The sequence below is a fragment of the Jaculus jaculus genome, chromosome 1, assembly GCF_020740685.1.
Source record: "Jaculus jaculus isolate mJacJac1 chromosome 1, mJacJac1.mat.Y.cur, whole genome shotgun sequence".
In the NCBI taxonomy this organism is placed as follows: Eukaryota; Metazoa; Chordata; class Mammalia; order Rodentia; family Dipodidae; genus Jaculus; species Jaculus jaculus.
Genome location: NC_059102.1, coordinates 33,580,333 through 33,603,266, shown reverse-complemented (window position 1 = coordinate 33,603,266; position 22,934 = coordinate 33,580,333). Strand labels below are relative to the sequence as shown.

At 41.5% G+C, this 22,934-nt stretch overlaps 1 protein-coding gene across 6 annotated transcripts in view; it reads left to right on the top strand.

The window, feature by feature from the left end:
- Positions 1-22,934, top strand: part of Btrc (beta-transducin repeat containing E3 ubiquitin protein ligase) — a 211,122-nt gene that overhangs the window by 167,241 nt on the left and 20,947 nt on the right. For all 6 annotated transcript variants that reach the window (XM_004659430.3, XM_045149718.1, XM_045149707.1 and 3 more), the window contains 2 exons: positions 11,435-11,666; positions 16,172-16,358. In XM_004659430.3, the coding sequence (XP_004659487.2) occupies positions 11,435-11,666; positions 16,172-16,358 (419 nt within the window). The remainder of the gene's footprint in view (positions 1-11,434; positions 11,667-16,171; positions 16,359-22,934) is intronic.

The window sequence follows — 22,934 nt, the reverse complement described above, 5'->3', positions numbered from 1 at the left end:
GTTTATACCCAAATGCTTCATGTTTCTTCTTAAATTTCCTTGTAGGAAGATGTCCAAATGCCACTGGGTCTCTTTCTTTGCTACTCTAGCCCTGTAGGAGATCTGTTCTGCTCTCCCTGTCCCACCGGCGCCATCCCTAGGCGTGTTTATTTGCCCGTCTTTCTAGCCTAATCAAGATAGAGACAATTCCATTACCTCTCAGTTCAACTAGACATAGACAACACTGACTTTTTTTTTCCCCTAAAAGATGCTTTTACAAAGAAAGCAAGGGTAAGTCAAGAATCCACGTTTTGTAATCTTATCTAGATAAAACCTTGCAGTGGCCTATAGAGACTATGGTATGGCCTTTTAAAGAGCTGTCCTTTTTCTCCCCAAACTCCCGCAAGCCAGGCTTTGTGATGCATGCCTGTCATTGTGGCATTCTGGAGGCTAAGGCAGCATGATCACAAATTCAAAACCAGTCTGGGCTACATAACAGGATTCTGTCTCAATGCAAAACAAGGGCCTGAGGAGATGGCTGTAGGCAATTAAAAGCACTTGCTTGCAAAGCCGGCCAACCAATGATCAATTCCCCAGTACACACATAAGCCAGATGCACAAAGTGGTGCATGCATCTGAACTTTGTTTGCAGTGGCAGTCTCTCTCTGCCTCCTTCTTTCTCTCTTCTCTCCCTCTTTCTCTCATAAATAAAATTTTTTTAAAGTACAAAACAAACAAAAGCTCTGACAAATTTTTACTTAGCATAATTGCTCCTGTGACCAGGAAAACTAATAATTGTGGTTCTCTCTTTATTCAGGTTAATGTATCAGACTATCTATCTAAAGGGTTAGCCCTTAAAGGAAAAGTAAATCATTATATTAAAATAGATCTAGCCTGGTGTGGTGGTACACACCTTTAATCCCAGCACTCGGGAGGCAGAGGTAGGAGGATCACAAGTTCGAGGCCATCCTGAGACTACTTTGTGGATTCCAGGTCAGCCTGAGCTAGAGTAAAAATCTACCTCGAAAACCCAAAAAGAAGAAAAAAAATTAAAGTGGGGGGCTGGAGGGATGGCTTAGAAGTTAAGGCGTTTGCCTGAAAAACTAAAGGTTCAATTCCCCAGCACCCACGTAAGCCAGATGCACAAGGTGGTACATGCCTCTGGAGTTTGTTTGCAGTGGCTGGAGGCCCTGGCATGCCCATTCTGTTTCTTTCTCTTTCCCTCCCCCTCCCCCCTCCTTCTCCCTCTACTTCCCCCCCCCCAAATAAATACATAAAATTTAAAAAAATTAAAATGGGGCTGGAGAGATGGCTCAGCAGTTAAAGGCTTGTTTGCAAAGCCTGATGTCCTGGGTTCAATTCCCCAGTACCCACATAAGGCCACATGCACATGTGTTTGTAGTTCATTTGTCCCTAGCACACCCATACTCTGTCTGTCTGCCTCTTTCTCTCTGTCTCAAATAAATAGATAAAATTATAAATAGATAAATAAAAGTGTATTATAAACCAGACTTGTAATTTGTTCTTTGCACCTCTTCCCTTTTCTCTCTCTCTCTCTCTTTTTTTCCTCTCTTCTTTTTGAGACAAGGTCTCATGCAGCCCTGGCTGGCCTTGAACACATTCTGTAACCAAGGATGGCCTTGAACCCCTGATCCTCCTGCCTCTACCTCCCAAGTACTAAGATCATAGGCATGCATCACCACATCTAGCCCTCAAGACATATAATTTTTAGCAGGTCCTTTGTCCTTCTTTCCCTTATGAGAATAAAACACCTACCTTAGTAGTTCCTAATCTGTCTCTTCTAACCCTAGCCATAATCACCTCTGGATAGTATTATCTTGTCAGTTTTCTAACTGTTCTTCCTCCTCTGTTCTTGCCCTTTTGTTGTTGTTCGAGGTAGGGTCTCATTCTAGCCCAAGCTGACCTGGAATTCACGATGTAGTCTCAGGGTGGCCTCAAACTCACAGTGATCCTCCTACCTCTGTCTCCCTAGTGTGCTGGAATTAGTCATGAACCACCATGCCCGGCTCTATTTTTTTTTAATTTTTTTAAATTTTATTTATTTATTTGCAAGCAAAGAGAGAGAGAGGAAAGAGACAGATAGACAGAGAATGGGCCCGCCATTGTCTGCAAACGAACTCCAGATGTATGTGGCCCTTGTGCATCTGGCTTACATGGGTCATGGGGAATCGAACCTAGGTCCTTTGGCTTCACAGGCAAATGCTTTAATCACGAAGCCATCTCTCCAGCCCAGCTCTGTGTTTTTTTTAATATTTTATTTTATTTATTTATTTATTAGAGAGAAAGAGGCAGATAGAGAATGAGCACACCAGGGACTCTAGCCACTGCAAATGAGCTCCAGACACATGTGCCACCTTGTGCATTGTGGGTACTGGGAAATTGAACCTGGGTCATTGGGCTTTGCAGGCAAGTGCCTAAACTGCTAAGCCATGTCCCCAAGAGGTTCTTGTTACCTCTTCCTCACTTCCCCAGCTCCTAGGCCATTCTCTGTGGACAGCTTGGATAAAGATTTCCAAGGTGCAACTCAGATGATGTCATTCTTGCTGACTGAAAGCCTTTGCAGGCTCTCCTTTATACTTAGAGGAAAGCCAGACACCTCACCACTGCCCAGGAGGCCGCACGAGAGGCAGCCTGCAGCGGCCTTCTTCCAGCCTTCCACTTGTTCCTCCCTCCTGTCTGGACGGCTCTTCCCAGGGTGCTCACAGAGTGGTGCCTCAGAAGATGTTACCACTTTGTGCTTGCTGTTTCTTTACCACCTCGGTTTATGTAAGCTGAACGAATGTTTTACTTTATTTTTTACTTAATTTTGGCTTTACAGTCTACATCAGTTTCTGAAATTAGTATATATGTTCTGTGTACACACACACACACACACACACACACACACACACCACACACACACACACACCCTGTTCCCCAAAGAAAGCAAGCAAACCGTGTACCTGTTCAGCACAGTTTCCCTAGCATCTGCTATAGTTCCTGCACTCAACAAATGGTACTTGGTTGGCTAACAGTACTCACGGTTCATCCTTAGTCAGAATTCTTGTCGTGTCCCTCCTAGGTGCATTCTCATCCCCAGCACAAACCTTGCTCACTTTATTCTTAAATCCATTTCCCATCTTCATTTGCGCCCCTCCTCCCTGACTGTGCTTTTCAGTGTCAGAGCCTAAACCAAATAAATCCTTAGATGTCTTTTGTCATTTGCGTCTTGCTAGCCATAGTCTCTTCATTTAGTCCTTGCTGCCTCAATTCCAAATGATCCTGTGTCTGAATCATCCTTCTTTCTCCACTTACTGCACTCTTCCTGTTGGTTAGAGCAGGGTTTTCATGGAAACTGGAAACATCTGTCACTTCACCATCATGTTCAGCCAGTCCATGATGTATTTTCCAACCCATACATGATACAGTTAGTAAAGTCAGCACGTTCAATGTCACTGGTTTGGCCAGCTGATTGTCTGTAAGTGTGTATTTTCCCCTCCTGGCCCAGGCAGCAGCTGCAGAGAAATTCATGGTCGTTTCAAAAGTGGTCCTTGTAATGTGTTTTCAGGGGTGGGGGGATGTTAGCCCTTAGCCTTTGAGGACTGAGCTGGAAGACAGTCCTATAAATACTTAACCCCTTTCATTTTGTGTGCTTGTCACCTGACAGCATCTTCCTTTCTTTCTTTTGGAGACAACTGTTCACTGAACAGAAAAGCAGAAGAGATGTGCAAGGGGCGGCAGAAAGTTAGTGCTGCCATTTCACTGAGGCTGTTTGTCAGCCTTCCTAGACATCTGAACAGGAGTGTTTGAGTCATCAGGCTTTTGTGGGGAACGCCAAATCAATTCTACTGCCACCAGTAACCATTACCCTCTCTCTCTCCCCTGTGCACTCCAATATACAACCTTCTGTTTTTTTTAATAATTGAACTTTCTCACTGTACCCTTGTGGATTTTTCAGAGTTCCTCAAATTGAAATTTTACTTCATTTATTTTGGACATCTGTAGAAAAATCTGTATGGAAGAATGGTCAGGGAAGAGGCTTAACAACAAAAGGCCTTTATCTTCAGGGTTCTTTATAAATGTAATGTGTTAGTTACAAATTAATATCGTAACATTAAGTATATGGTTCAATAAATTTTGTCTGTGTGGTATGTTCTATGTAACAAGATGTAGAAGATTTTTATTGCCCCAATAAGTTGCCTTGTACCCTCTTCCCCAGCTAGTCACAACCCAGAGAAATCAGTAAAATTCAGGTTTGTTGTTGCTAGAGTTGTGTATTAATACACTTACAAAGTGTGTACTCTTCATTGCCTGGCTTTTCTCACTCATGATGATTTTGAGATTTAGCCTTTTGTATACATGTAATTCATTCCTGTTACTTTTGAATATTCTTCCATTGTGGAAATACATTACAATTTGCTTATCATTTCTTTTTTTTTTTTTTGTGTGTGTGTGTGTGTGTGTGTGTGTGTATGTAACTCTACAAAACAGTGTCAGCTTGTTTTCCAAAACGATTACTTTTAGTAATGTGTTCAGATTTTTGCCAGTTTTTTTAAAGCAGTTATGTTCTTATGAAAACATACATACAGCTACTATTACTTACTTTCCCATTATTAAGGTCTAAGAATTCTTTATCTATTCTGGATATAAGTCCTTTGTCAAATGTACTTATTGCAAATATTTCTCCCAGTTTGTACTATTTCCATTTTTCTTTTCTTAATATTGCCTTTGGAAATCTGAAGTTTTCTTCTTTGTCTGATGTCATTTTATCAATTTTTTTCTTTTACTCCCTCTCTTTGGAATGTTTGCCTAGCACAAGAGTACCAATATTTTCTATTACAATTTTGTCTTAAGTTTCTCACTAGCAGTTTTGGTTTCTATGTCTAAATCCAAGATCCACTTAGTTGATCTCACATGTGGTGCAAGGTGAGAAACATGGTTATTTTTTGTTTCAAAGGGTATCCTTTCCTCAGGGAGTTATAAAGCGCCTTGCTGAAGGACCGCCTGCTTAATATTGGGGGGGTGGCATATGCACCTGTAATCCCTGGCATGTGATGATCCTAATAAGACTTGGAGGACTTTTGAGTACAAGGCTAGCATGAACTACAGAGCAAGTTCCAAACCAGCAGGCTACACAGTGAGACCCTGTCTCAGATGGGAAGGGGAACAAAAAATGAATTGGTCGCAGTGTGAGTCCATTCTGGTCAGTTGATCTACATTTTTGTCCTTGCATCAAAACCACACTATCTGCATGACTATTGCATGTTTTGAAATTAGTAGTGTGAATCCTTTGTCTTTTTGTTTTTCAACAGCATAGTGGCAAAGTTTAGGTCTTTACATCTCTATACAAATTTGTAGAGTCAGTGTATCAGTTTGCCTGCTGAGATTTTGATTGATATTGTACTAACTGTGTAGATCAATTTGGAAAAAATGAACACCTTACAATATTGAGTCCAATTTATGAACATAATATATCTCTTCATTTATGTAAGTCTTTTACAAATTTCCCTGAGCATAGTTTGGTAGCTTTTAGAAGTATTATGCATGTTGTCAAATTTATTCCTAAATGCTGCATGGTTTTTGTTTCATGCTGTGGCAAATTATATAAACAAAAGATTTTTTTTAAAAAATACATTTTACTTGGGATTAGAGAGGTGGCACAAAGGCTAAAATGCTTGCTGAGTAAGCGTGAGGGCCCGAGTTCAGAGCGCTAGTGGCACACGCGTGCAATCCCAGTGCTAGAGAGGCAGAGGCAGGGACTTCCTGAGACTCGCTGGCTAAGCGAGCCTAGTCAACTCAGTGAGCTCCAGGCTCAACAAGAGACCTTATCTCAAAGAATAATGTGGAGAGTGACACCAGTGTTAACCTCTGGCCTCCACACATGCGCTAACGTGTGCATGCATGACACCCACACATATGAACACACATACATATACACAAACACATATTTTTAGCTGGGTATGATGGTGCACACTTGTAGTCCAAGCACTCTAGAGACCAAGGTAGAAGGAAGTTTGGGGCCATCCTGGGTTACATAGCATAGCAACACCCATCCCAAGTGTGAAAGGAATCCGTTAATGACTCTTAGGGTAGCAAGTGACCAAAATAGGGACACAGAGAGGACTTAGAGTACTTGTAATAATTTGTTCCTTGACCTGGTACTGTCTACATGGCTATGTTCATCTTGTGACAGTTCATTGAGGTGTGCACTTGACCTCATACCCTTTTATGAATATTATACTTCAATGCAAACAAAAATTATACTGTGAGAAAGAACAATATATTTCTTTATTTATTTATTTGAGAGAGGGAAAGAGGCAGACAGACACAGAGGGGGCGGGGAATGGGCACACCATGGCCTCCAGCCACTGCACACGAACTCCAAACGCATATGCCCCCTTGTGCATCTGGCTTATGTGGGTCCTTGGGAATTGAACCAACGTCCTTTGGCTTTGCAAGCAAATGCCTTAACCACTAAGCCATCTTTCCAGTCCCAGAACAATATATTTTCAAAGAGGGGGACTATCCAACTATAAACAGAGTTTTTGTTTTGTTTTTTTGTTTTGGTTTGGTTTGGTTTGGTTTTTTGGTGGTGATGGTGGTGGTAATGTTCTGTTGCTGGGGGATGGTTAAGACAGACTCACTTGTAGCTCAGGCTGGTTTTTAAACTCTCTATGTACCTAAGCATCCTTGATCTTGAACTTCTAATCCTGCTGCCTCCACCTCCCCAGTGCAGGGATTATAGGCATGTGCCACTACACTTGATTTTTATTTGGTGATTGGGATCAAACTCAGGGCCTCAGACATGCAAGGCAGACAGTCTACCCACTGAGCCATATCTTCAAGCCTAAATAGTGTTTTACCAAGAGTGTTGAGGGAGGACTAGAGAGATTGCTCAGTGGTTAAAGGCTATTGCTTGCAAAGACTGAAGGCCTGGGTTCGATTCCCCAGTACCTACATAAAACCAGGTGCACAAAGTGGCACCTGCACCTGGAGTTCATTTACAGTGACAGAAGGCCGTGGAGTGCTTATTCTCACTCACTCACTCACTCCCTCCCTTTCTCCTGCTCTGCTTATGAATAAATAAAAGAGTATTGAGGGGCTGGGGAGATGGCTTAGTGATCAGAACACTTGTTACACAACTCTTTGAGTACCTGAATTCAAATCTCTAGGTCCCACATAAAAGCCAGAAGCTGTGGCAGGCTTCTGCAAGGCCAGTGTACCTATGGAGAAAAGGAAGGCAGAAACAGGAGAAATTTCCATAAGCTCACAAATGGAGTGGTGAACCACAGTGAGACTCTGCTTCAAAGGAGGCAGAGAGGACTAACCCAAAAGCTGTCCTCTGACCTTCACACATGTGCCACGGCACATGCATGTGTATTTATACAAATGCACACACAGCATAAGTACATAGATCATTTAGAGTAGAGTAGATCGGAGAGTGTGGGTATAGGACTGGGAATGCAGCCAAGCAGTGGAGGGCTTGCCCAGCATGTGGGGCAGCACTTGGCTTGATCTCTAGTATGGACTGGAGTTGGGAAATGCTGAGCACCTCCTCTGTGCTAGAAATGTATAAACATACTTTCCATGGCTTTTTTTTTAATTGATCCTCACAAAGAGTCAATGAAATGGTTCTTATTATTGTTCATTTTATAGGTGAGGGAAATAGACACAGAAAGATCAAGCTGTTTATTTCATGCCTCACAGCTGGTAAACTGAGGAACTAGAATTTGAATTATTTCTGGGCCTAAGTGTTTAAGACAATACAGTATGGGGTCGGGATTAGGAATAGCTTATTTGGTCTTATAATGGAGCTCTGCTGTGTGTATTTCTTCGTGAGAAAGGTGGTGACTGGCTGCAGTAGTCACCACAATCATCCGGAGAAGCTGCTCAGGATATGAACATTCAGCCTGCTCTTCATTTCTAACAGCCAAATGTTTAAGACTTGCTTATGATGTCATCACTGACAGGAAGTCTTAACTGAAGGTTAGCTCTGGCAGTAAATAACCAGCTCCGTCTGACAGCTCCTGATGAAAGCGTGGCTCCTCGTGATACCAAAATACCCGGCCTGCTCAGGTTGTACGTGGAACCCTCTCATTAACTTGCTGACTGTCTTTGTTACTGGCCTCTGGGGCTTTAAGCAGAAAATAGCTGTCCAGCACCCAATTCAGGTCCATTTCTGACTTTTTTGTTGTTTGCTTTTTTTTTTTTGTTTTATCAAGGCAGAGTCTCTAGCCAGAGCTGATCTGGAACTCACTCTGTAGCCCTGAGCTGGCCTTGAACTCGTAGTGATCCTCCTGCCTCTGCCTCCTGCGTGCTGGGCTTAAAAGCATACACTACCACTCCCAGCTCATTTCTGTTCTTTAAAAGACAAAAGACCTGATAATAATGAAATGGTAAGCTTCAGTTGTTGGGATGAGCCGTGGCCTTTGGTCAGGCTTGCGAACACACCTGATAGGCCTCTGAATCTTATGCCACAGGTGACTCATTCTCCTTTGCTGAGATACAGACATACAGCCTACACAAAAAGTAGTTCTGGAGTCTCCCAACGCCTGTATCCACAAGGTTCTTAGTAATCATTTTCACTCCAATTCATAGACAACAGTGACATTATGCTAGAAAACTAATTCTGTGCATCAAGGCTTGCTGCTTACAGGTGTCAGCTCTGTCATTGCAAGCAGATGGCTTTGTGCTATTCTGAAAATGATGCATTTCTCAGCTACGTATCAGGTTCTATTTGTAAAACATTGAGGAAATAGGGCAAGACCCTGCCTTAAGTGGCAGATACAGTGTTATATGACACATTCAGCATATGTAAGCAGGGATGAATTCTGTAATAACATGGGTTTCCCTGACTGATGGGGGTTGCCTTGGGCAAACATGCCAACCATCCATCAAATTACTCTGGAAAGTACTCTGCACTTATTTCTGGTATCCTCTATCAAAAATCATTTCTTTAGAATAGCTAAAATTTCTGCTGATTTCCAAATTTTCTCCAAATGCCTCCCAGTAAGTATCAAGCTTCGATACAGTCCTTGTCTCCTTTTCTCATACCCACATCCACATTAGTAGAATCTGCCTTCAAAATACACCGAATCTTCATTGCTTCCTCCATTTTTATAGCTACCACTGTAGTCCAAAAGAGGCTTCTCTTCGATAGGCTTTTAATTGGCCTCACTCTGTCCCCTTTGACTCCTAGTGCATTCTCTACACAGCACACTTGAGTCACTCTGAGTGCTTGTCCCCTGTGACCTCATTCTGTACACCTTTCTCTGGAAGAGTGGCCTGAGTTTCTTCTATGAGGGCTCAGGCCCGAAAGAGTGAGTATAGGATTTCTGGGCTTAGTGGTCTCAGATTGTGACTGCCTCCACATCTTGTTAGTGAAGGCCTAGACCCAAAGGACAGGATCTAAAGTGCTCCTGGTGGGAAGAGGGAGGGTGAGAGTGGTGGGGACGTGTGTGCGGTTGGTGAGGCTCAGGCCACTTCTCCAACTTTGCCTGTGCTCACTGGATTCTGGTGCTGCAGTCCTTGAGCACACCAGACAGACCACCTCCCAGAGCCTGCCCTCCCAAAATTCCCATTGCTTACACCATGTAACAAATGTGAAGTTCTTTTCTGTCTGAAGTCCAAATGTCACCAGAAAACACTCTGCCCAGGTGAGCTTAAATAACTGCATTATTTTATTTATAAATATTTTTACCAGCACTCGGGAGGCAGAGGTAGGAGGATTGCCATGAGTTCAAGGCCACCCTGAGATGACAGAGTTAATTCCAGGTCAGCCTGGACCAGAGTGAGACCCTACCTCGAAAAAAAAAAAAAAAAAAAATTTTTTTTTTTTTTACTTACTTGAGAGAGGGAGAGAGAGAGCACGTGAGCATGCCTGGGCCTCCTGCCACTGCAGATGAACTCCAGATGCATGCCTCACTTTGTGCATCTGGCTTTACACAAGTTCTGGGGGATGGAACTCCAGCCAGCAAGCTTTACAGGTAAGTGCCTTTAGCCACTGAGCCATTTCTTCAGCCCTACAATTATTTTAAAGTTGTTGCATAACAAATTATCAACTTACCAATAAATTCAAACCCCTGTTTTTAGCTGGCAGCTCGTTGTGTATACAGGAAGTCTGGCACAACACGGCTGTTCTCTGTTCACGTGTCACAAGGATTGTTGGCCACCCAAGTTCTTATCTCAAAGCTCCTGGAGAAAATCCTCAAGGCTTATTCTTACTGACAGATCTTTTGCTTGCCATTGAAAGAGGACTGAAGGTCCCTCTTTCCTCACTGACTATCAGTGATGGCTGCTGTTAGCTTCTAGAATCTGACCACAATCTTCTTGCCGCGTGTGTGCCTTTTCTGTAACAGTTAAGGGGGGGGGGATCTAAACTCTCTGCTTTTCAAGATAAGACCCACTTGAGTAATTTCTTATTTTGAGACAGGGTCTCCTTCTGTAGTACTGGCTGGCCTGCAACAGCTCACTAAGTGGACCAGATTAGCCTTGAACTTGCAATCCTCCTGCCTCAGCCTCCTGATTGCTGGAATTACAGGTGCTCACTTCCATGACCTACTTAGTAATTCCTCTGTTTTAAGGTCGACTGATTTGAGTGTTTATTTTAGTGCCCACATTAGCATTTAAATAACTGAAGGAAGTTATGCCTATAATGGGAATCTTGGAGAACCATTTTATTATTTTGCCTCCCTTGATAACTTACCTTGTTTCTGTCCTTTTATTCTGCTTTTCTTCATAGCACTATTTATATTTGCTATTTATTTACATATATCTTAATGTTCCCTTTATAGTAGGATATAGGTTCCTGTTAATAATGGTGTGGCTTTGGTTCATTGTACCCCTAGCACCTCAAGCACTGTTTTGCACTTTGCAGTTTGGTACTTGGTAAATACTTACTCAATGAATTAGTTAATAAAAAACTTTATGGCATATAATTTTGATGATTGTTATGAAGGAAAATTTAGAAAGACTAGGATAACTTGAGCATAGGAGTGTAGTTAAATTTTAACTGTGGAGTCTCTGAGTGCTCAGTGGTCTTTCTTTGCATGAAAGACTTCTTATTTGAGTATTAAAAAGTAAGTGTGAGCATGTAATTGCATAGATGTCCAGTAACTGCGCTATATAAGAAAGAGCAAATTCACTTTTTTGCTTACTCATAAGAGTAGTGACTTTCAGCTTTCAGTCTGCATCTGATGTCTCCATGGACTAGGGCCGTCTCCCTGAGGACTGTTGGGAAGGGGCGCCTTGTCTTCCTGCAGTATGCCTTAGTTACCACCTTGCCCGGTATTTCTGAGGCTTTCTACAGAATAATGGTTCGCAAATATTCAAATTACTAGCAAAATAACAAGAGTAGCTCAATTATAAAGACAGAAGTTAGCATGCCAGACCAGAAAATTATGTGTTTCCCTGTTTCAATACTTAGATATCTCTTTTAACCCTTCCCCTTCTGTAGACAAAACTTGCCAATGGCACTTCCAGTATGATTGTGCCCAAGCAGCGGAAACTCTCAGCAAGCTATGAGAAAGAAAAGGAACTGTGTGTCAAATATTTTGAGCAGTGGTCAGAGTCAGATCAAGTGGAATTTGTGGAACATCTTATATCCCAAATGTGTCATTACCAACATGGACATATAAACTCCTATCTGAAGCCTATGCTGCAGAGAGATTTCATCACTGCTCTGCCAGGTAGGTACACATTTCCTTACTAGCCATTCATTTGCTACAGCACTAATGGAACTTGATATCTCTGTCTCTCTCCTTCTCCTCTCAAGTTTTGACTTTCTTGATATGGTTCCCATATGTAGCCCAGGCTAACCTCAAACAGGTAGTATTCTCTTCTGCCTCATCTTCCCAGGTGCTGGGATTATACGTGTGAACCACCACTCCTGGCTATATTTTTCTTTTTAAAATTTTTTTTTAATTGGCTTTTACAGTATAACTAATTAACACCTTCTTTATCAAAATACAAGAAAAATAAAACTCTAGAAATAAAGATTCCCTTTACTCTTTTCCTTGTCATATGCCCTTCTGTTTAGCATGTGACTTGAGATCAGCTTTTTTGTATTTACATTCAGTATTCTTTCATGTACTTGAATTTGGACTTCTGTGGGAACTTATAAATAGAAATATCTGTTGAAATAAGGTCTCCCACCTAGCCCAGGCTGGCCTAAAGCTTGCAGTCCTGCTTCAGCTTCCTGAGAGCTGGGGTTATAGGCATGTACCACCACATCCTGCAACAGAATACTTAAGTTGCAGGAATCAATAAGAAACATTTTGGGTATTTTAGAAAGAGGATGTCTCAATCCTTGCTATGATGTAATTTATATACACTTAAAATGAAGTACTTTAGGGCTGGAGAGATGGCTTAATGGTTAAGGCACTTGCCTGCAAAGCCTAAGGACCCCGGTTTGATTCCCCAGATCCCACATAAGCCAGATGCATGTGACAGCTCATGCATTTGGAGTTCATTTGAAGTGGCCCTGGCATGCTCATATTCTCTCTCTCTCTCTCATAAACAAAGAAATTAAGAGCCAAAGGAAGGGTAGGACTCCTTACAACATGCTCTTCCAGACACAAAATAGCCTGGATATCCATGACCTCACCGTGCCTGACACTACCTACACAAGACCATCATAAGAGGAGGAAAAGATAATGGCACCAAAATAAAAGAAAAACAGATTGAGATGGGGAGGGGATATGATAGAGAGTGGAATTTCAAAGGAGAAAGGGGAGGGGAGGGAGGGTATTACCTGGGATATTTTTTATAATCATGGAAAATGTTAATAAAAATTGAGAAAAAAAAGAAAATTTTTTTAATGAAGTGCTTCAAAGGCTTTGTTTTGAAGGGTACTGTGGTTTTGCTTGAAGTTCAAACTCAGGGCCTTATACATGCTAGGTAAGCACACCATCTCCTGAGCTACATCCCCAATCTCTGGGTGGGTGGGTGTATGTGTATGTAGAACTTGGGGCCTTATGAAAGCTAAGCAAGCACCCAACCATTGACTCCTGACTTCAGATTCTCAGTGATGATTTACAGCAGTGCAAAAGCATCAGTGACCCTGGTGTGCCCGTAAACACAACACATACACTTGCTAATAAATAAATAATTTTTAAGTGTAAAATATAAAAATACAACTTCTCAAAACTTCCCCAAGCAGAATTACTGATTTGCAATCACTCTCTTGACATTTTGCCTTTCAGTTCGTCTGAATGTGTGTGTTTCCTTGTAAAGTTCTGACTGTATGCGTTATTTCCCTGTAGAGCTAGCATCATTATACTTTTTCTTAAGATATTCTCCTAACATATTTTAACTAAATATATTAAGGAATATAATCTAAAGTGTGTATTCTTACAAAATGTATCTTTAGTTCCTGTAGTATTCTTCCCAGTGATTTAAACATATTATTTAATCTCTTCATTAAACATTTAGGTACTTTTTATTTTTTCCCTACGTAAATTGTGCCATGCTGACTACTCATATGCATTAATCTTGTGGACAGCTTAGGAGGGAAAACATCCAAAGTAGGATTACTGAACTTAAAAAATATGTGGTGTTTTTGTTTAATTTTGGGTTTTTGTGATAATGGAGATAGAACCCAGGGTCTCACATATGCTACACATGTGAAGACTTATTTTGGAGATAGGACCCTGATGTATAGCCCAGTCTGACCTTGAACTTGCATCAATCCTCCTGTATCAACTTCCTAAATAATGGGATTACGGCACACGCCTCCACCTCCAGTTTCATGAATATGCATACCTGTGCACATGGGCAGAGACCAGAGGAGGTCTTTGCATGTCCTCTGTCGCTCTTCTGCCTCATTTCCTAGAGGCAGAATCCCTCCCTGAACACGGCGTTCACTGTGGGGTTGTGCCTGCGCACTCCACTCTGGTCTTTCAACTACCACAGTGGATCCTCCTGCCTCCACCCTGCTGGGCATGCAGGCATGCACAGTGTGCCAGGCTTTTTTCACGGGTGCTGGGGATCAGACTCAGGTCTCATGTTTGAGCAACAAACACTCTTATCCACTAAAAAATCTCCTCCATCCCCCAGTTTCATTTTCTTTTTGTACATTCTGGCAAAGTATCCTCTAGGAAAAATGTGTATGCCAACTCAGAGCCTTCTTTAAACTGTGTGCCACTATTTTGGTAGTTTTGCTGTTGTTTTTCTACACTTGAAATTTAAATTACCCTTTAAAATTAAGGAAATGTTTATTTGTATCTTAGGAATAATGACTTTAAAATCGAATTCTACCTATATCCTTTCTTAAATAGATTGTTGCCCTTTGTAACATATTGGATTTTGTGTTAGCCATAGGCAGATGGTTTTCTTGGTACAAAAATTCTGAGTGCACCAATTACTGTGTTCTCCCCAATCACTGAGAGATTCTGCTATCTCAGGCTTAATGCCACCAAGAATTGAACAGGCGTTGGTTAGACCAGTGCCCTCTGCCTGATACTGTTTCCTCTGGGTTGCTGCTGACCACTCTATGAGGTACTAACTCATGTCTAATGCTTTATGGTCATTCAAATTTATAACCTACACCACCTGGCTGCATTTAGTAAACCAAACTACTTCAGAAATTGCCTATAACCCATTAATGTAATGGTTTTGTTTGGAGTGTTAGGTGAAATGACTTCCAGCAACTTATTACAGGTACACAGTAAGTGATCAGTAGCAACTTGATGGCAGCCATTGAAAACATAAAAAATGCCTTTTGGAAACTTCTCATGGTGCAGAAAGTTTGATTTCAAAGATTCAGAAAATGTAATATAATTGTGCTTTGCATGAAGAACTAATTATTATATCTTTAATTGGCTTATAGTCATGCTTCTTTAAGAATTAGGTGACGGATGCCTCCATCTGCTTATGCTTAAATAAGAGCATGTGATGATGCCAGCCAGACAAGATCAATTTACACTTTCTTTCTGCTAGAAAATGTGACAGATATCCATACAACTTTTATAATTAGAATAATGTTTAATAAGCACATTTGGATTGTTGCTAGTGGCAAGTATGACTCTGTATGATTCAGGGAAAATATACAAAGTATTCTCTGTCCTTTTTTAGTTTATGCCTATGGGAGACAGAGTCTGAAAGCATCCAGGAAAACTATTTAAACTATTTCATCTCTAGAAAACCTCTAATATCAGGCTGGGAGTATAGCTCAATGGTAAAGCACTTAGTATTTGTGAGACTCTGGGTCCAGTTCCCAGCGCTGCCAAAAAAGAAAAGAAACCCTCTGAAATGTTATCCTCAGCGAGGAATCAGTTTGAATGTTTTTGTCTCAATTGTAAACTTAGAGCAGCAACCAAAAGGAAGTTTGCTGTATAATTATCTAATCTTATAGAGTCTTTTCTTGAAAAACCTTGCTACAGATTAGAGTGGTAGAGATCTCTAATTGGGATCCCTCCAACTTACATAACCCAAGATCTTTTTGCCACTGTTTTCCTTTGTGCATCCTACAAAATATCTTCTGAATGCTGAGTTATCTATTGGTTTGGGCTTTTTTGTTTTCCCATTTTTGGTCAACTCTCAGTTTTTATAAGAGTAATTATTCCCAAATATAGTTTCAATCATGTGAAATTAAGCTCCTCCTGGAGATTAAATATACTTCCATATATCTCTTCTCAGGATATTCCTGTTCCAACCTGTATTTCCTTTTTTCTATAGGCCCCGAATTCTATAAACCAACACATTCTGACTTAGTGTCTCTCCACAAGAACATTTAAAGGATATTTCCTCACTGAATAGCTTCAGAACTGCAGCAGTAATGGAAACAGAATGAGAAATGGACCTAATATCAAGATTTGGGGGTGGGGGTCTGAATCACAGAGTTTGAGATGCCATCCATAGAACATCCCCTAGTGCTGAAATCCATATAGATAGATGAGAATTGTTTTCTGAAATCCTTTTTATTTTTAATGTCTTGGGGGTTTGCTGGTTGTTAGCTTTACCTTCCTTATCTAAAGGAAGATGGAAAATACTGTTCATTTCTGTAACCTTATGGAAAAATTATTGACATTCATTTTACCCAAGTCTCTGTTTGAAAAAGAAACTGGACCACACTAGGGACAGTAGTGTGCCTGCATGGCAGAACAAGCGCTCTTCTGTTTTAAAGGACCTTTGTAAAAAATCACTCAGCACCCGCTCTGTTCTTTCCCTTTGCCTCCCTCCCCCTCACTGCAAGCTCGAGGTTTGGATCATATTGCTGAGAACATTCTGTCATACCTGGATGCTAAATCATTATGTGCTGCTGAACTTGTGTGCAAGGAGTGGTACCGCGTGACATCAGATGGCATGCTGTGGAAGAAGCTCATCGAGAGAATGGTCAGGACTGATTCCCTGTGGAGAGGCCTGGCAGAGCGAAGAGGGTGGTGAGCCTTTATCATTTCTTCATATTACAGAACTTCCAGACCTGGCCATGCAGAATCACTGAGAAGATTGTTGAGAGGCAGTGAGTCCCTCACTTAATGTAGTTACTTTTTAAGATTTGTAGCTAAAAATGGAAAAGAGAATAGTGTTGTGGACCCATCAGATTTTTTTTTTCTGACCAACTAGTCATAAAATAATGTAATATTTTAATAACATTGCTTTGCAAAAAAAAAAATGGAAAACTGACTACCCCTCTTTTTGTAAACATTCTGTTCTCTGGGCAGAAATTGATATTCTGTAAAAAGGCTGATGGAGCCATTTTTTTTTTATTCCAAAAGGAATTTCCACTCCTTATTGACAACTAGTCCCTCTTCTAGTTTGATGTCATCATCTTTTTATACCTCATATTACACAGGTCTTCTGCATCAGCCATTGTGAGGTCATGAATGCCTCTACCACTTTCTGTCTGGAAGACAGCATTCCAAAGCACACCTCCCCATTCTTTGGTTAAAACATTCCTTCCATTACATCCACCATGACTCCTAAGCCTTGGAAAGTGTGATGGAGATTTCTCACTGTCACTTCTTAGCACTTTGATGAGTTTTGAATATCTTTTCTCTGAAAAGAGGAGTTTCTCTACCCAAAAGTTAGAGTAGCATTAGTATGTAGACAGAAACATCAGTATGACAGATGGTGGTCATAATATATCCATTTAGCCAACAACAGAAGTAGCTTTCCCCGTAGGGCTCATGACCTCCTCGGCATTTTAAAAAATATTTTATTTATTATTTATTTGCAAGGATAGAGGGAGAGAAAAAGAGAATGGGCATGTGTGAGTCCTAACTCATGCCACTGCAAACAAACTCCAGATGCATGTGCCACTTTGTGCACCTGGCTTTACATGGGTGTGCTGGAGAATCAAACCCAGGCCAGTAGGCTTTTCAAGAAACTTTAACTGAGCCACCTCCTCAGCCCCAGATTTCTTACATTTAGCATATGTCTCTGGTCTTTTGTCACCTTTATAATCAAAAAGGTTTTATACCAAACTAGAATTAGAACTATAGCTATCAAAAACAATGGAAAGCCGGGCATGGTGGCACACTCCTTTAATTCCAGCTCTCGGGAGGCAGAGGTAAGAGGATCACTCTGAGTTCAAGGCCACTCTGAGACTAATTCCAGGTCAGCCTGGACCAGAGTGAGACCCTACCTCGGAAATAAAAAAAAAAGCAATGAGAAACGGGGCTAGAGAAATGGCTTAGTGTGAAGGTGTTTGCCTGTGAAGCCTAAGGACCCAGGTTTGATTCCCCAGAACCCACATAAGCCAGATGCACATGGTAGCACATACACTTGGAGTTCATTTGCAGTGGCTAGAGGCCCTGGCACACCCATTGTCTCTCTTTCTCTCTCTCTGTCTCTCAAATCAATAAATAAAAATAAAATATTTTTAAAACATTATAATAAGCATACATGTACTTAATGATAGCCTCCAGACTTACTTTCATCAGTTGTTTGTCTTGGATCGTACATAACCACAGCTGATGAACATAAAGAGCGGGAAGATGGGAGCCTGAGTTTGGATCCTGCATCCACTCCAGAGATAAAAAGGCAGGTGTGGCAGCATATGCCTGTAATCCCAACACTGGAGTGGCGGAGACAGGAGAATGCTGGGCTTGCTGACCAGTTAGTCTAGCTGAATATGTGAGCTCTGGGTTCACTGAGAGACCCTGACTCAAAAATTGAGTTGTCCCAGACATGATGTCACATGACTTTAATTCCAACACTTGAGAGGCTAAGGCAGGAGGATCACTATGAACTTGAGGCTAACCTGAGCTCAGATTGAGTTCCAGGTCAGCCTGAACAAAAGTGAGACCCTGACTCAAAAAGAAAAAAAGAGACAGGAAAGAGATGAAGAGATACAGAGCTGGAAAGATGGCTCAGTGGTTAAGTTACTTTCAGCACAAGCATGAGAACCTGAGGATCCTGAAACCTGAGTTCAAATTTCCAAAACAGCTGGGTGTGTGACCACACACGCCTGTAACTCCTCCTATGTGTATGTGTGTATATTGGGGGAGGGGGGCTCTTGAGAATGGCAAGCAAGCTCCAGAATGAAAGACTTTATTGCAAGGGAAAACAGTCTTCTTCAGTCGCTGTATCAGCAAGTACACATGCGCACAGCACACATACTACGCACAGTCAGAAATACAGATATAGATATATGATAGAGAACAATTGAGGAAGACACTTGATGTTGACCTCTGGCCTCCATATGCATATGTGCACATACACATGCCCCAAAAAAGAATATTAAAAGAAAACTGGATGTGGTGGTACTCACCTATAATCCTGTCACTCAGGAAGGAGGATTGCAAGTTTGAGCCCAGCCATAGCTACATAGCAAGACCCTGTCTCCAAGAAAAGAAAGTTAAAAGATAAACATTCAAGGACTGGAAATGTTTTCCTTGCATTTGCAAAGCTCTGTTCAATCCCAGCACTGCAAGGGGCAGGGGTCGGGGAATCTTTATTTAGTCCGACATACTGACCCACATCTGAAATTCCACCTAAGGATTTAAAGCAGGAAGATTGCTGAATTCCAGACCAGCTTGGGCTAACTAGTGAGGCCCTGTCTCAGAAGAAAGGATAAAAGGGGAAAGGGAAATGGTCTTGGAGCAGCTTTCCTGAGAATTTTCATAAAATTATGTATTTAGCTTCTGGTTTTATATCTTTGAAATTCACTAACACCCAAATCTCATGGCCTCTCCCTGTGATGGCAAGTGTCCCCGAGTTCTGTCATTCCAGAAGTAGGAAGACATCTCTGACAACATGAATACTGTGGTTCCGGTAGTGGAAAGACTTTGTCTTTCATAACTGGTTTCATGCTTTGGAAAGAAACTCTTTCAAAGTATAGCAAAGCAAATCGGTGTAGGGGTGTGAGACATTCAGAGTCCACAGTTTTGCTGAGGGCCACAGCCAGTTTTAGAGAGCACAGTTGCTCCCATGGGAAAATGTTACAGCATCTGGGAGGATTTCTCTGATGGGTAAAAGAAAAGAAACACTTCTCCAGATAATTTATGGCTCTAAATTTCAGTTTGATTTTTCTTGAAAATTAAGATTGTTGTACTGCCAGGAGAGACTGGTGGGATCCAGAGCCCTAAAGAGAAACATTGAACCCTAGGGAAAAAGAAAGATAAAAAGGGGTTGTTTTGAGGAAGGGGCTCACTCTAGTCCAGGCTGACCTGGAATGCACTTGATAGCCCAGATGCCTTGAACTCACAGGGATCTTCATATCTCAGCCTCACAAAGCTGAGATTATAAGCAGAGCTACCACGCCTAACAAATTGCATTTTCAGAGATTCATTTTCTTACCTAAAAATGTTTTCCTGTTAAAAATGCAGGGCTGGGTGCTGGAGAGATGGCTCAGCAGTTAAGCTGCTTTCCTGCGAAGCCTAACAATGTAGGTTTGATTACACAGTACCCACGTAAAGCCAGATACACAAAATGGTGCATGCATCTGGAGTTCATTTGCAGTGGCTGGAGGCCATAGCATGCTCATATTCATTCTCACTCTCTTTCTCTCCTCTCTGCTTGCAAATAAAAAAATAATAATGCAGGGCTGGCCAGGAGTGGTGACGCATGCCTTTAATCCCAGCACTGGGAAGGCAGAGGTAGGAAGATCACCATGAATTTGAGGCTATCCTCAAGTTATCCCTTAAAATTACAAAGCTCACCTATCCTATGCATGTCTCTTCCAGTGTCACCTTGTGTTAGTCCCTCCCTTTCTGCTTGTTTGTTGTTTTTATGTGTTGAAGTGTTGCTGAGACCGTCTTACTAAGTAGCCCAGCCAGGTCTTTTTTTTTTTTGGTGTTTCAAGGCAGGGTCTCACTCTAGCCCAGGCTGACCTAGAATTCACTATGTAGTCTCAGGGTGGCCTTGAACTCATGGTGATCCACCTACCTCTGCCTCCTGAGTGCTAGGATTAAAGGTGTGCGCCACCACACCCAGCTAGGTCTCAAATTTGCAATTCTCCTGCTTCTGATTACAGGCATGTACCAAGTTCTCCCTTTAAAAAAGTTAATTTATAGCCAGGCATGGTGGCATACACTTTTAATCCCGGCACTCAGGAGGCAGAGGTGGGAGGATCACCGAGAGTTCCAGGCCATCCTGAGACTATATAGTGAATTCCAGGTCAGCCTCGGCTAGAGTGAGACCCTACCTCAAAAAATAAAAGAAAAAAAATAAATTAATTTATGATCAGTTCCTCATTTTAATATTTTGAAGTTACCTTACCAAGCCCTCTATGTCAGTCTTTCTGTGCTTTTCCTATTTTTTTAATCCCAAAATACACAAGTAAATACAGTTTTCCAATAAAAGTTCAAGTCACCAAGATTTAACTTCCATTTTGCTATTGTATTTCATACCTAGATAGATTTGACAGTTTGCCCCTAGGACATGAACTTTGCCGTTTTCTCTTAATGCCATATACTATCTGTGCTCAGCAATGGAAACTTAAAAGTATGATAAAAGATCACTTGGGAAAAGTCCATTTCCTTAATCAGGAAATCACATTTTATGATAACATTCTGAATTTAATATTTCACATTTATCATGTACTCACAGTCTCGTAGGTACTAGGCTTTTCACATAGAAGTGGTCCCTGTCGTCACAGAGCTTCCATCATAAAAGATTTTGGCTTAAAACACAGATATAGATTAAGAAGCCAATTTTCAGTATCTAGTCACCCCGTTTGTAGCAACTTTAATTAAAGAAATTCAGATATGCTAGAAAAGCATAGTAAAGGTGGTGGGGTAGAAAAACAAGACTAGTTTTATTCATTTTTGTTTTGTTTTGTTTTGTTTTAAGGTAGGGTCTTACTGTAGGCCAGGCTGACATGGAACTTTCTTTGTAGTTCCAGGCTGGCCTTGAATTTATAGCAATCTCCCTACCTCTGCTTCCTGAGTACTGGAACTAAAGGTGTGCAGCACCACACCAGGCAAAAAAAAAAAAAAAAAAAAAAAACTAGACCGTCATAGGAGTCCTGTTTCCTAAGGGTTGTAGAAAGAGTATATTGCAGGAGAAGAAAATTTGGGGTGCCTAAGCCAGGTGTGATGGCACACGCCTTTAATCCCAGCACTCGGAAGGCAGATAGGAGGATCACCATGAGTTCAAGGCCACCCTGAGACCACATAGTGAATTCCAGGTCAGCCTGGACGAGAATGATAAGACTCTACCTCAAAAAAAAAAAAAAGGTGGGGGTGCCTATGTAAGATTGCCAGAGATTCAAAAGGAGATGGGCATCCTAAGAACAGTAGGCATTAGGGCTGGAGAGATGGCTTAGCAGTTAAGGCACTTGCCTGCAAAACCTAAGAATTCATGTTCGATTCTCTAGGTCCCACATAAGCCATACTGCTCAGTGATGCAAGTGCACAAGGTCACACATGCGTACAAGGCGACACACATGTCTGGAGTTCAATTACAGTGGCTGGAGGTCCTGGTGCACCAAATCCCCGCCCCCTTCTCTTATTTTTGCATAAAAAAGGGAAAAACTACTTGCATTTAATATAAGTTATGGGCTGGAGAGATGGCTTAGTGGTTAAGCACTTGCCTATGAAGCCTAAGGACCCCGGTTTGAGGCTCGATTCCCCAGGACCCATGTTAGCCAGATGCACAAGAAGGCACACGCGTCTGGAGTTCGTTTGCAGTGGCTGGAGACCCTGGAGTTCCCATTCTCTCTCTCACTTTCTCTCTCTCTCTCTCTCTCTGCCTCTTTCTTTGTCACTTTCAAATAAATAAACATGAAACAAAAAAAATTTTAATCTGTTATTTATATTACATTCTTTGTTTGGGGATTTTATGAGGGCTGTTTTGAGACAAAGGCTTGCTGTCCCAGGAATCACCTTGAATTCCTAGCCTTCGTACTGGTATCCACCAAGTGCTAAGATTGTACGCAGGCTTGTGCCACCACACTGAGTTTATATAGGGCTTATAGGGATCAAACCCAGTTTGTTGTGCTTGGTTGGAATGTATTCTGCCAACTGAGCTATATCCCCAGCCTTTTTTTTTTTCTAATTGTGTTTATCCTTTTTAAAAAAATCTATAATTTGCATGTAAAGTGATTATAGAGTAAGATTACTAAGAGAAGTAGACCTTTAATCCAGAGTTACTTCACAATCTTGTTTGTCCTTTTCTCTGTGTTAAAGTATCATGTTTCGTTAGTCCCCTCTTTAAAAGCTATTATTTCCATTACATCTTTTTGTTTCTGTGTTAACATAGACGTCAGAGCAGCTGCCTTCCTGATAGGAAATTTTCTGAACTAATTTTCAAGGTGTATAATAGGGAGAGGGTAGGGGAGAAGCACTCCTGGAGACATTGAACAATTAATTATATTGTAATGGAGCTATAGAGAGAGGAGTGGATGACTGGCCCAGAGAAAACGTGATTTCTCTGGTGCCAGGATTACACTCAGAGGCATTTCTGCCTCTTTCCTCTTTGCAAGGCACGGTGCCAGTGAGAACAGCAGTTAGTACACCCATAGTGGGGTTTACTAGCTTCCACACCGTGTTTGGTGGGTTCTTAACTTCAGG